At 37.4% G+C, this 14,992-nt stretch overlaps 1 protein-coding gene across 3 annotated transcripts in view; it reads right to left on the bottom strand.

Annotated features, from left to right (window-relative positions):
- The window catches only part of RSPO2 (R-spondin 2), a 138,355-nt gene that overhangs the window by 39,261 nt on the left and 84,102 nt on the right, over positions 1-14,992 (bottom strand). For 2 of the 3 annotated variants that reach the window (XM_054590072.1, XM_054590071.1), the window contains exons 3-4: positions 13,570-13,713; positions 11,301-11,489 (exon numbers count right to left, since the gene is read on the bottom strand). In XM_054590072.1, the coding sequence (XP_054446047.1) occupies positions 11,301-11,489; positions 13,570-13,713 (333 nt within the window). The remainder of the gene's footprint in view (positions 1-11,300; positions 11,490-13,569; positions 13,714-14,992) is intronic. The other variant, XM_054590073.1, reaches the window with a different exon arrangement.

The following is a 14,992-nucleotide window of genomic DNA, read 5'->3' on the forward strand; positions in this document are numbered from 1 at the left end:
CAGATGTTTAAATGCTTGGTTTGATGAACCTGTAGACATGGCAATGGGAAAATCATGGGTTGCATTGAAAATTCAGCTCCAATATTTACTACCTGAAGTATATTGGAAAAGTAGTTCAAAGAGGAATTAGAAGGCACCTTGTAACATTTTAATAAGGTCAATTCTACTCAGTGAGTATTTACTCAAAATCCATATGGTTCTCATATCACATTGTTTTGTCAGATTAAAACAATTAAAGGCCAGTTTTGGAGAAGAAACAAAAATCACAAAAGGTTATTTAAAATATTACTGCAGGGACTTCCAGTCAAGATGGCAGCATTGGCTCACCCCTTCACACAATCACATCGAAATCACAACTAAAATATAGAAAAATCATCACTCAGAACTGTCAGAAATTGAGTTGAATGGAAGTCTGGCAACTATGGAATTAAAGAAACCACATCCATCCAGACTAGTAGAAGGCGCAGAGGTGTGGAACACGTTGGTCCCTCACCTACATGTGGTGGATAAAAATTCGGGAGGGCTATCTCACGAGCGAGGAGTACCAGCCCCACACCAGGTCCCTCAGCCCAGGGTTTCAATGTCAGGAAGATAAGTCCCCACATCTTCTGGCTACAAAAAGCAGTGGGGATTGAGTCAGTGGAAATAATTTCTGGGGCGCCAAGAAGTTCCTCTTAAAAAACCCAAACATAGACTCACCTACTTAGTCTCACTCCTTCTGAGCTCCAGCATCAGGGTAGCAGCTTGAAAAGTACCAGTCATACACAGGGAGAAAATGAAGTGTCTGGCATCAAGGTGAGCAGAGGTCATTGTCCCTTTCTTAACCCTCCTGCCACAGAGCCAGCAAGCTAGTGTCCTATCTGAGACTCCATCAACCTGGCTAACACTGTTTGGACTAGTCTTGGAGATCCTCAGAGACTCCATCCCACCTAATTAATTCACCCACCCAAGCTGCTTTTCCATAGGACTGGCTTTTCTTGGCTCTTGCTTTACAACTTCCTAAATCCTATCAAACAAACAAGAGCTGGCCTCAGTGAGCCCCAGGCCACTGAGCGCTAGCAGCAGCCAGCCTATACTTACAGTTTGGCTTTGCCTAGGAATCGCCAAGCCCAGAACAAGTAGCAGCCATCTCAAGTTGCTTTAGAGCTTAGGCAGGGTGGCCCTGGGTAAAGCAGAGGTGGGGGCTCATCTTGCCATGCACCACCTGGAAATCCCAGGGTCAACACACCCAATGGACAGCCACAGACCATGCTGGAGAACCACCACTCTGTGTCTGCACAGCTTATCCTCCATGGAGGGCAAAGATTGGTGGTAAGTGGTCACAGCCAATCCTTGCAACTAACTGGCCTGGGCAAATCCCTCCCATTGATCTGTCAACAGCAACCAAAGCTCAACTGCAAGAGGAGGTTGTCTCAGCCCACATGGAGGGTGCACCTTGAATACCCAGCTTGGGTGATGGATAGTGCCACCAGGCCCTATAGGACACCTACTACATTAGGCCACACTATCAAGACATGGAGTCAAAGTAGCTCTACCTAATATGTAGAAACAAACACAGGGAGGCTGCCAAAATGAGGAGACAAAGGAACATGACCTAAATGAAAGAACAGACCAAAACTCCAGAAAAAAGAGCTAAAGGAAATGGAGGCAAGCAATCTATCAGATGCAGAGTTCAAAACACTGGTAATAAGGATGCTCAAGGAACTTAGTGAGGACCTCAGGAACACAAAAAAGATCCATTTAGAAGTGAAAGATACACTAAGTGAAATAAAGAACAATTTACAAGGAAACAAGAGTAGAGTGGATGAAGCTGAGGATCAAATCAAGGATATGGAACATAAGGAAGCAAAAAATAACCAATCAGAACAACAACAAGAAAAAAGAACCCCAAAAAATGAGGATAGTATAAGCAGCCTCTGGGACAACTTCAAGAGGTCCAACAGTGGCCTTATAGGGGTGCTAGGAAGAGAAAAGAAAGAGCAAGAAATTGGAAACTGATTTGAAAAAATAATGAAAGAAAACTTCCCTAATTTGGTAAAGGAAATAGACATACAAGTCCAGGAAGCACAGAGAGTCCCAAACAAGGTACATGCAAAGAGGCCCACACCAAGGCATATCATAATTAATATGACAAAGATTAAAGATACAGAAAGAATCTTAAAAGGAGCAAAAGAAAAGAAGTTATTTACCTACAGGGGAGTTCCCATAAAACTGTCAGCTGATTTCTTTAAAGAAACTTTGCCGGCTAAAAGAGATTTCAGGCTAGAAGAAATATTCAAAAGTCATGAAAAGCAGGGGCCTGCAGCCAAGATTGCTCTACCCAGCAAAGCTATCATTTAGAATCAAAGGACAGATAAAGAGTTTCCCAGACAAGAAAAAAACTAAAGGAGTTCATCATCACCAAACTATTATTATATGACATTATTATATAACATTATTATATTATATTATATGACAAACTATTATTCAAGAAAAAGAAGATCAAAACTATGTACAATAAAATGGCAAAAAACCCCACAAATCTATCAACAACTGAATATAAAAAACAAACTAGGCGAACAAGAAGAACATAGAATCATGGATACAGAGAGTGTTTTGATGGTTGCCTTATGGGAGTGATGTGGGGCAATGGGTGAAGAGGTGAGGGAATTAAGAAGTACAAATTGGTAGTTATAGAATAGCCGTGGGGATATAGAGTACAGTATAGGAAATGGTGTAGCCAAAGAACTTATAGGTATAACCCATGAACATGAACAATGGTGTGGGGATTGCCTGAGGGAGTGGGGAGCACTGGGTGGAGGGGGGCAAAGGGGGAAAAGTCAGGAAAACTATAATAGCGTAATCAATAAAATATAATTTAAAATAGATAAATTCAAAAAAAATATTACTGCAGGACTTGATATAATTACCAGAATTAACTCTGCATCTAAATGTGGGACTCCTGATCATACTGAGCAGTGCAGTACTATGTAGAAAAGGCACCACACTTATTGACAAGTTCAAAGGGAACTGACCCTCAATACAAATGAATGTTTTCTAGATTTGCTGGACACCAGGAAGTTCTAAAATTATTCAGCATTCACAAAAAAAAATCAAGAGGATGATTCCATTCAAATATAACAGGTAAGTCAAAAAAGTCCTAATTCCGTATTGCCCATGCCTCTCTCAAGTTACATTTTAAGATTATATCTTCAGCTTTCATTGAGGAATAAACCCTCCCACGCTGCTTTATGCCTCTGAAAACATGCATTTGTTAGATAGATGTTGTGGAAGGTACTGTCCACTACACTGCTCACTGCTCTGGATGTGATTCCCCATTTGAGAAATGTGTTCAGTGTGTGTCTCCCTATGGAACTAGAATGCTTTCTTTACCATGAGATTATCATTAATTTCTTCAGTTCTATGATGTAGGGCCCATCCCTTCCACCACATGCACACACTTGAATGTGTCTGAAATTGGAATGAGTATTCCTATGTGTGTGCATTGTGCATATATGTGTATATATTCATATATAAATACACACATGTATATATTCATGTGTATATGTATCTATGTGCTGTGTGTACAGGTACACTTGCATACGCTTGTGTATATATACATACACATATGCAGTGAATTTTACCTTTCAAAGTCATTATGAAATTGATATCCTATTTTATAATTAATCATTTATTTTAAATAAGAATAGAAAAAAAATATCTACTTTTCCCTCGTGCCTGGTAAGAAACCCAAGTCCAAATTTTTAGCCCAGTTATTTCAACCAATAAATATTTGTATGTTCTATTTTCTTTGACAGTCCTGAGCTCTTATGTTAAGTTTTTCCTAATTCCGATCTTTTAAATTTGTTTTGTTTTAGCATGTTATTAAATATCCTTTTACATTCAGTTATTATGAAACCCTTTGAGCAACTGCCAGGACATAAGGGCATAACATCAATTATTAAATGTCTTTGCCTACACAAGCTCAAATACAAGAAAATAATACTGACACACAGAAATGTTAGGTCCAAGTACTATATAAACAGGTCAATTGCAAGACAAAAATCTAGTGCCTTTATATTTTTAGTTTAAATTAACTGTAATAACTTTAGCCACCTGAACCTTTTAGCTCTTCTCTATTGTACAAATAACTTTATCATCTTAAGCACTTCTGTATGATGCCAACATGAATCACGATGGGATTTTAGTAAAACTCTGTCATTATTTCCATTAAAATGTTTTTTTTTTTCCTTGACTCCTGATCCTGGAGGATATGCACAACACAGCTCTCGGTCATTCCAGTAGCTGGAGAAGTATTTACAGGAAATCTCAGTGAGCAAACCGCCTGCGCCTTTTATCAACACCAGTGAAAGTCCCACAGAGGTGTCTGATGAGGAAAATAAGTTGTTCTAAGAAATCATTAGGGGATATGTACTTGAGACTCTCTTATCGCCTAAGGAAAAAAAACTCAAGTCCCCTGTAAATACGGGGGAAAAAATCTACCACTGACACCATGTGTGTCCTATTAAAGTTGTTTTTATTTTAGAGCATTGAAAAAATTGTTTTATATATTTTACATTAAGATCAGAGTAGTTTACTGCTGTGTAAAATTCATAAAAGAAAGCCCTTCTGGAATTTTCCTGTCCTTGCCTTGCTGCACACAGAACATCGGGCCTTCGGTGGCATATGTAGTTGAGAAATCCTTTTTACAAGTACCCATAAAAGAGACTAGTACATGTTGCTCCAGACTGTAATTAAATAGGGCGAGTAGAGACTCCAGATGGGAAGCTGTAGAGAATGGCACAAAGGTGTGGCTTCTTTCAGTCACTCGCTCCCGGGCCCCTCTGGCAAGCCAGGCTGGCACCAGGACAGGCTCAAAATGAAATGCAGAGAAGAGGCTGTCTTATATCCCACCGTCAGCCTCCATGTGATGAGTGCTTTGCACGCCCCAAGATTTCCACGTCTAAGTCCAAAACTGCACTTAGTTTTGCACTCCTTGGGCATTCGTGGTCTCCCATACACACCACATTGGAGCTCTTACCCTCTGAGAGTTACAATTAGATCTAAAGGAAATCATTGCTAAAATAAAACCCCAGGAAAACAAAAACAAAGAACACCGCCAACAACAGGTGTGAATAGTTATCACTTACTCACTCTCCAGCAAACAAGAAAAATTAAAAAGTGATGGATGGAGGGTGCAGAGAGGGTGGGCACACTTCCCAAGACGTTGCCTGAGGTTCCTTGCTAAGAAAGCAGGAGCTGCTACCCTTTGCAAGAGCATGGATGGAACTGGAGAACGTTATGCTAAGTGAAATAAGCCAGGCAGTGAAAGACAAATATCATATGATCCCACCTATAAGGTGAGAACCTGGAACCTGATCAACAAAACAAACAAGCTAAATATAACCAGACATTGAAATAAAGAACAAACTGACAGTAAGCGGAGGGGTGGGGAGAGGAGGATAACAGGGGAAGGTAGGGGAGCGGTTATCAAGGAACAGGTAGAGAGGACTCACGGATTGAGGGAGGGAGGTGGGGGTGGGTGCGGTGGGGGGAAGTGGTGGCGGGAAAATGGAGACAACTGTGCTTGAACAACAATTAAAAAAATACAAATTTAAAAAAAAGAAAATGCTGACAGCAAATAATAATAATAAAAGGCTGACCTTAAATATATTTAAAAAATCACTGAAGCAGGAATTTTGGACACTTCAGCTACTGAGAGAAATGTTTGTGGCCAGGTGGATCTTTGCTAAACATCAATTTAATACAATAATTATACATTAACATTTGAAATGCAGCTGCTCATGAGTGACTGTCCCAGTTTATAAGCACTATAAAATAAACATTCCCATTAGCTGCCATGTATCCAAAGTACCTGGGAAATAGCACAATTTGTTTAAAGTGACTAACACGAGTCACTGATTTTAAAATATAGTAAAGTGTTTAGCATAGCAAACATAGGGCAACAAGAATTTCCCCTTTTTAGACGCTTTCTTCTTCATATAAAAATTTCAATATCTATATTCCTGACAGCTATGAAGTTTTCAAAACAAAAGAGGTTTTACTCTTATCCTCTCTTCCAAACTATTCTTGAGGTTGGCATGTATAAAACAGACCACATAAATTATAACTAAAATGTAAACAAAATGTACAGAAATAAAGAACATATGTCTAAAGCCTATTTTCTTGACCCTTATCCTACTGAAAATGTGCTTATTTCCTGCTCTCAGTTTAATCCATCACAATCTACAACCATCTTTAGTTATATTATCTAATACCTACTCCACATGTTGCTGTCAATTTATATACAGAAAACACAGATTAGAGAGGTCTTATTGCTATTGCTTTTTTATAAAGCAGATGTTTGAAGAAATTAAGGGTCTAAGTTACTAAATAATATTTTCTTTTGTTTCCTACCAAGTTAAAAACCACTTTTAAAAAAGTAGATAATGATCAAGCAAAGTCTCATAAGAAGAATAAGTTATTTTCCAATTGAAATAGGATGGAGTAGCAGATTCCATATTTATATTTTAGCACACTCCTGAGAAAATACAATTAGGGCTGAAAAAATTGTGTTATGTTGCTACTAACAACCACGGTATGATGAGTTGAGGAACAGTCATGAGCAAAAGGGACAAAAAGCTATCTGACCATATGTTGAAGCAGCACCTAAATTACTCTAACAGTCTAACTGCTTAAATATGTCAGAAGGAGAAAAACCTTGCTGGGCACAGAGCTACTGGATGTAGGGGTGGGGCTCGGATCCCAGCACTTATGGGCACACCAGGGAGCAAGAAGGCAGAGATGAATGCTGGACATGACTCAGCATAAGGCAACCTCATCTAGAAGATGAGTCTGAAAGACTAAGGATGGAAAGAACAATCTTGAAGTCACTCTTCTTTCACAACAAACTGAGGACCAATGACAGTAAAATTATAAAAGAAGAGGTCTTAATAGGGGCAGCTGAACAAAAGCAAAGCCAGTGATTGGCTCAACACTTCAGCATTTCTGAAATGACCTTTGGGGTATGTCCCACTAGCTATTTCAAGTTGGAAGACAGTAGTGATGGCAGAGTGCCATGTTTGTGAAAAGTATTTGTAGAGCAAAAGTAAAATGATGTGTCTGTTGGAGAGAGAAATAGTTTAAAGTTGGCTGCTTCGATGATGGACAACCATGGCTTTATCTTTGATTTTTATTATAAGAAACAAGGAAAAGGCACAGGAAAACTTGGGTTTCCTAGGCAGCAAAACATTGGTCCTACTCTTGGCTCTACCATTAGAAACTTGCTATGCGTCACCTTGGACCAGTCGGCGCCTCCCTAAATCTCGGTTCTTTCCTCTTCCCTAATGTACAGTGGGAGGATCGAGATAGCCACATCACAGAGCCATTGAGTCAGTAGCTAAAGAGTTTTCCCTTAGGGCTATCGAAAGATCTCCTTCATTCACATCCCTAATCAAAGGTTCTTCCCTCAATTTCCCTGAATACCCTCCATAAAATAGACACTCCCAACAACTCTTTCACCAGCCCCCTATCCTGCTTTATTTTGCTTCACAGCCTCTATCTCCACATGAAATTAAGCACTATTCCCATTAGAAAAAGCTCTATAAGAACTCAATATTGCGCCTAGACCAATGATTGGTACATAGACATGTATGAATTAAAATTGGTTGTCATAAGACCTTACAAAATAATGAGTCCTGTACAGACAGGAGAGAAAACTTCAGGTTGAGGTTACACTGGCCAATCCAGTGAAAGAGTGTGGATTACAGCCACCTCCAAATGCCAACATTTCCCCTCTACATGAGCATCTTCCAACCTGACCTCCACAACCGTGATTTTGCTCTTTTACTAGGCATTTAAATGTATAGTAGGAGCATGTTTATATTTTTCTATCAATATACTGTCTAATATACAACATGGTTCAGACTGGAAATTCCTTTCATTTAAAGATGCAGCATATATATTAATAGAATAAAGTCCCAACAGGGTGACTCCTGTTAATTGGCATGCTCTGGGCAGAAGGAAGGGAAGATGGTTTTATCTGCACTGAGAGCAGCCTTCATTTTTTAAGTGGTCCACTCTTTTCTCTCCTTGTTTCCTATAGTCATTGCTCAATTTTTTTCTCGCTATCTTCCTTTCTTTTTTTCCATGGTCTTTTAAGCTCGTCTCTTTTCCCTCATTGTCTGTCCTCTTGCCATCTTGGTAGCTAAACATAGGTCAAATGTGGATTTAAAAAGAGTCCTGCATAGTCTTTGAGGGTTAACTACCTGGGAGAAGGAAAGAGAAGGTACAAAGAGGGTGAAAGATGCCAGATGTGAAAGGCTCAGAAAATGCCAAAGGCAGCTACGGAAAAAGCATTCAGTTTTTTGGTAGTAAAACAGTGCTCTTAGGCTCACAAGTCTCTTCCTCGCCCTTCTCATGACAACCACAGAAATTGCCTGTATCTTCTGACAATCTTAGTCATTGGATTTTAGAGCTGGACTGGATCTTAGAGCTTGCCCACCCTAATACCCTCCAATTTACAAATGAGGAAATAGAGGCCAAAAGAGGTTAAGTGACTTGCCAAGGGTCACAGAATTAATGACTTGACAGGGTACAGAGATTCAGATCTGATTGCCAGAGCAGAACCCTGAAAAATGAGCATCAGGAAAGCCCAAGAAAATCTACAGGTTATTGTCATCAGAAAGGAAAGAAAAGACAACTAACATAAAAGAAAAATTGGGGAAGAAACACCAAGGAATTCAAGTGTAAATCAACCCTTGACTTAGAATATTTTCAGATAATCTTTTTTTTTTTTTTTTTTTTTTAAGAAAATAAGCATATGTCCTTTAAGGGGAAAATAGGCTGAAGTATTAAAATGGTTTTCTTTTCAAAACTTGCATCCATGTATTTTCTTATTTTTTGATAGTTTTTCATGTAATATACGCTTAGTGACTACTCCATTGCACTGACCTCTACTTCTGCCTGCCAGTAATCGAAAGCAGCTGATTTTAATGTGCTGGTGCTTTAGTGTGAAGGAGGTTAAGGCTGTGTTTGTGCGCAATCAGGTTAAGATTGGCTCCAACAGGAGAAAAATCCATACATATGTTGAAAAGATCTGAAAAATGCCTGTATTCCCAACCTGATTACGACTTACATTTTTGCATGGTTTGTCAAAGCAGATCACTGAAATCAAATCAAGATGTAAAATGGGATGAAGTGGTTTTCTTCTCCATTCTTCCATTAATCACCGTGACCTACTGAAGAAAGGAACTTTTTGCTCTCTCACCTGAGGCAAGGTGGGATACTGCATTGGAAGTTATGCCAATTTTTATCAGTTGGTGCTCAAGTTCCTAAATTAATTTTCTAGTTTTAATTTCTTACATTTTTAAATAAAAGTTATTTTATTGCAGAGTAATTTTCCCATTTCTATAGCAAATTCTATTGTAGTTCCCTTTCTCTAGAACAATAAAATGAATTTCCATATAACCTTTCAGACCTACTAACTTTAAAGGTTATATAAAAATTGAATTTATTAAACTGAAAATGTAGATTTTGGGATTAGAACAATAGCCAGTTTCTCCTAATAAATAATACTTGATAAAACCCAAATACAAATTACCGGTTAATCAGAGTTCTTACTGGTTATCAAAAAGAGAATATTAGCAGATGATACATCAGGATTTATTCTGGCAAAATTTAATTTGCTGACAGTGCAAGTCATACTGTATAACACAGTATACTGTTGTTGGTAGCACAAAAAATATGAGTGCAATAAACAGGTTAACAATCTAGGTGTTATCTACAAAACTCTCAAGGAAGACTGGGGCTAGGTCAAAATAGTTTGGGAGGGGAGGGGAATATTCTGACTCTTGTTACACATAAGCATGTTTGTTATAGGAGCATTTTCAGGTTAATTTTTGCTATTAACGTAAACCACAATTGGGGGACCACATTGCTGGAAGAGAAATGGGGGGAGGGTAGTTATATAAACAATATACAACAAAGGAAGTCTTTATTTCCAATACCTGAATACATCAGGTTTGTTTTTAGGCACAAGGTTGCAGGTTAAATGCTCTCAGCTATCCAAGAAGTGGCTTATTAGTTTTGTAAGAAAATATTTTCTTATATTTTGACTGAAAAATACCCAGTTTAAGTGAACAAAACCATCCTTGTTAGTGAAAAGCAAACCCAAAAAAACTTTGTTTCAAAGACCCAGCAAAGCAAAGCAAAACTAATTCAAGAGGAAAAGCTGCCTTCCTAATAGTAGCTTCTGAATCTGGATCTAATAGTTCTCAAAGGCCGGCTGGAGTCCTCAAGTCTTAAAAGTTTGTCTTCCTCCACGGATCATAGACATTCTCTATGAGGCAGCACAATATGGATATAAATCCATTTTAAGCAGATACATATTCTCTCTCTCTGGCCTATAATCACAAAGCTGAAAAACTATGCACCAACAGCAAAAATAAAGGTAAACAAAAGTTTTGATTATTTTATGGGGCAATTTTCCAAATACAACTTTCTTTTTTGCTTTTCTATGTTGTGGACTAGAAAAAACCCAGCTTCATCTCTGGCAATGTAGCATCCACGGTGATAAAATAAACGGTAACAAGCGATTTGCTTAAAGAACCACGGTGAGGGCGCTGAGAACTACATTTCAAACAGACTGACTCAGCTTCAGCCAGCACCTGAGCTATGTATGCCTTCTCCTAATTTGTAAATGAGCCTAATCCTGTTATTACAGAATAATTACTGCAAATCAGCACAATTACTACAAAGACATGAATAAACACACACATACCAGTAGCTGTTTTCTACAAATTATTATCAAAACAAAGAGAACAGGCTAATTGTGGTAACATTAAGACAATGTTTATTCCTCCCAGTGTTTGGGCAAGTTTATTTTAAGTTGTCATCTTCAACTAGTAATGATGCAGATGATTTTACAGATTCCATAAACCTTTCTAATCTAAACTCTTCTCAACTGAAAGTTGGCCGCTTCCCTCAGAGCAACATCTGCAAAAGCCTGATTTCCTAAGACCTACTTTTATGGTATGTTAGCAAAAAAAAAAAAAAAAAAGACACAAACTTCTAGCAAGCTCATTTGCAATGTACTCTTCTAAACTGGTATCAAGGTATCGTGAAAGTAAATGAAATGCTCACTTTTATTCTTCACAATTTAAGCATCCATCTCTAAATAAGTACAATGTGGAATTTTACCCTCTGACCAATGTTATTATCAGATTCCTTTCATGGATAAATACTCAGTGGGAGGGAGGGTGGTTAGGGAAGAGACAAATTCAGAAAGCAAGCAGCTCACGGTGGTGATTATGCAAACTCACCTCCCGGACAGTGCCTCATGGCCATCTTACATCTCCTGGATTCAGCGATGGTTGGACATGGTATTGTGTCTTTTGCTGGCTTTTTAACAATTTGCCGTGTTCTGGTTTCCAGACCCCATTTAAATCCACATGTGCGATTATTTCTGCTACAAGTTCCCCATTCACTCCAATGACCAACTTCACATCCTTCTAAATAAAGATAAAAAATACAAACACAAAAATTTGGTATCCATTTGCTCCATTGTTATCAAATTTATATAGCAGTGTTTCATTCTCTCCCCACCTTCAGATACCAAAAATTAAGTTGTACAGCCCACAAAGATCTATATTCACCTTTTAGGAACTTAAATTCTTTGAATCATAGGGTTACTTCAATCTACAACAATTGACACATAGTAATTTAAAAACTATTAATTTCAATTTGTCTTAGCTCATTTTTTGAAGAGATGTGACTGGTCCATTCTAAAAACACTGAAATATATAATCTCTAAAAGATTCAATAGCTAAAACCTCTATTAGAAGATACCATTTTCATCCTGAAAGAAGACAAAATTTTACAGGCTAATTCTGAATGCCCCCACAGGAATCCAAAAGTCTGTTACTTTTATTTTGAAAATAAGTACTTGGGGGGAAAGGATAGGATGTTTATTTTGCATTTTCTGATCATCTCAATTTTGTCAATAGATCTGGAAACCACAGTATATATTTCTTACTCCCTAAATTGGTGCTATACATTATTATAGTTTGAAAAGTAAACAAGTGTGATCAGATATTTGAAAAATGTATTATTTTCCTAGATTACATATCTAGCTTTTAGCATCGCCTTTTGTAAATTCATATAGTGGAAAAGTAGGCTACCCTCCAATCCCCTGGGGTGAGGTTGGGGAATAAAAGGACAAAAATAGGTCAATAAACCTCCACTCAAATTCCCCATTAAAAAGCCCCTTCATACTACCAGATCAAGACTCAGCCTCAGAGTCCGTACACATTACTTCTGCATTTCACATCTTAGCAGCCATCACGGTTACTGTTAGATTTTTCAAAGCTAATTAAGATTTGTGTTCAAGTGAAAAAAAACGTTGTATTCAGGGGAATGCATAGGACTCAATTTGAATTTGTTTATATTTCAGGGTTTCATAAGAGTTTCCACTGACTGCTGTAAGGGGCGTGGGTCTTGACTTTCAAAGGCAAACTCAACATTCTCAATATGCTCTTCTACTGACTTTCTTATTTAATAGGGTGTTGCCTGTATGAATATATTCACTCACACATAAATAGGAACATAAGTACACATTTCTCCATAAACCTCTTATTTAAAAGTGTTCTCTGCAAGCTTTCAAATATATAATTATAGACTATTTTAGCAATATTTCTGCGGGAAAAAAAGTCTCAATTTTAAGTCTCCATTTCAAGGAGATGGAAATTCTCACTTATAATACATAGCTCTGTTGCACATCCTATCAGATGTCTAACATGTCAAATGAAATTCAGGGATGGGAGTGGAGGGACATGAGCAGCGAAGATGCCATTACACCAAAGAATAGCTTCACACATTCATCAAAATGCGGGTCCTGACAGGTTGTCACCTTTTCAACGGGAGCAGAAAAACCAAAACCATATAAAGACAGTGAACAAGTAGTATAAAAACCTAAGTGTTCCAAACACTCAAAAAATATTAAATTTATAAAATGTATATTTCTCCATATTATTCAGAAATGGTATATATGCATATTAAATTATGCATCCTAGCTACCTAAACTTAGTAAAATTGTTTTAATGTGCTTTGCAACATGCAATTATCAAAATGTATTTTACACAAAAATTTTCTTTACAGTGATTTTTAAAAATGGCTAAGAAGAGCCATAGTTAATATATATAACAAAAGTGATAGACTCATTAGTTATATGATACTGCTTGAAAATTTTGTTTTTCTTTTAAGTAAAATGTTTTTCACTAACATGTACTAATAATTTATTAAAATAATTAATAAATGGATGTATTATACACATGATCAAAACATTATTAGCATTTAAAAAATCTAACAACTGCAGCTAGCAAATTTTGTGACAAGATGTATGTAGGAGACTACCCAGTGTCACGATACATAAAGAACTCAGAAAGTCAGCAAAAATCTTAAATAATTTTCATCCTAATTGACAACAAGAGAACCAATTTGTTGCTAATTTGAATATACCCAGCATGCATTTTTCCTTCTCAAGAAACAGGTGTTAAAAGTTGCAGTTTGAAAGTTACTCGAAAAACTACTCACCCACACATTCCATGGTTTCATCTAATGGTGCAAAACCATCTGGACATTCATCAAAGCAACGGCCTCTATGCAAATAAAAACCTGCTTTGCACTTGGTACAAAAGTCTTTGCTGAAGCAAGAATCACAGTTTTCTATTCTGCATCCTAAAAACAATTTTTAAGACAAAATTTAAGTCAAAGAAATGCACTTGTTTTGCAAATAAAACTTTCACAAACTCATCGGTCAACTCAGTTGAAATTGTAGTGGTCAAAGAAATATGTGTTCAAGTCATTTGTTTCCTAATGCATCTCATCTTAACTCACTCCTACCTCTTGCAACAACTCACCACATCAATAAACTAAGACACAATTCCAACCCAGGGCCCTAGGCAGCATGGGACCCTGCAGAAATTTTTGCAACTCCAAATGGGATTAAAAAGGATTTAAAAGAAAAAGAAAACACCCTCACTACAAATTACATTGCTGCTGGGATTGAAATCTGTTCTGCTCTTCAAAAGACCTTCACTGGGAAACACAAAGGGAATACTCTAATCAGTATCTTCTGTTTCAGGACAGTAAATTAAAATTTTGTTTATGTTGGTCAGTGCTGGCATTTACTTTCATAAAATGGTTTCTTAACTTGCAGGGGGTAGTTTAAGCCTTAAAAAAAAACAAACAATGTGCCAAAGGCTTTACATACATTTCCATTTAGTCCTCATAATAATCCTACAAGATGGGCAGTAGTACTATCCCTATTTTGCAAATAAAGAACCTGAGACTAAGAGAGATTAAGTCATATAGCTAGTAGTGGCTAAATTGGATCTGAAAGCTCCCAAAACAGATTGCTTCCTCGATCTGTTCTCCTGTTTCTATAACCCACTAATAGGAGCAGTTGTGAAACGGAACTGCTTTCAGGCCTACTACACCTCGGTTTGAACCCCAGATCTGCACTTACCAGCTCTGTGACTCTGGACAACTACATGCCTCCCTGAGTCCCTACTTCCTTCTGTATAAAACAGAGACGTCATTGACTTTACAAGGCTATTTTGAGAACTTGCAATAATATATGTGAATTGACTGGCTCATAATAGGTACTCTGCACAATAGTGCATTAGAAACATTTATTTTTCCACTAAACAACACAACACCATGTTAAAAAAAAAAGTAATAATTTATCTTGTATTCTAGGTCAGATTCCCTGATAAGCCAGTAACATCTGGGCCAGAGATAACTGGCTTACACAGGTCAAAATAAATATTCTCTAAACTACTCTTCAAAGAGAAGTATGGAGAGAAGTTTAGAGGATTGGTTAATTGGAATAAACCAATTTCAATAGATTATGGCACATTATTATTTGAAACATATCTAATTGTGGTAATTAATGTCATGTAAAGCTCTATGAAAACTCCATGCCATTGCTTTTATTCAATTAACAAGCCTCCGA

The sequence above is a fragment of the Pteronotus mesoamericanus genome, unplaced genomic scaffold (genome assembly GCF_021234165.1).
Source record: "Pteronotus mesoamericanus isolate MK-2021 breed Mesoamerican mustached bat unplaced genomic scaffold, CSHL_Meso_final scaffold_174, whole genome shotgun sequence".
Lineage (NCBI taxonomy): Eukaryota > Metazoa > Chordata > Mammalia > Chiroptera > Mormoopidae > Pteronotus > Pteronotus mesoamericanus.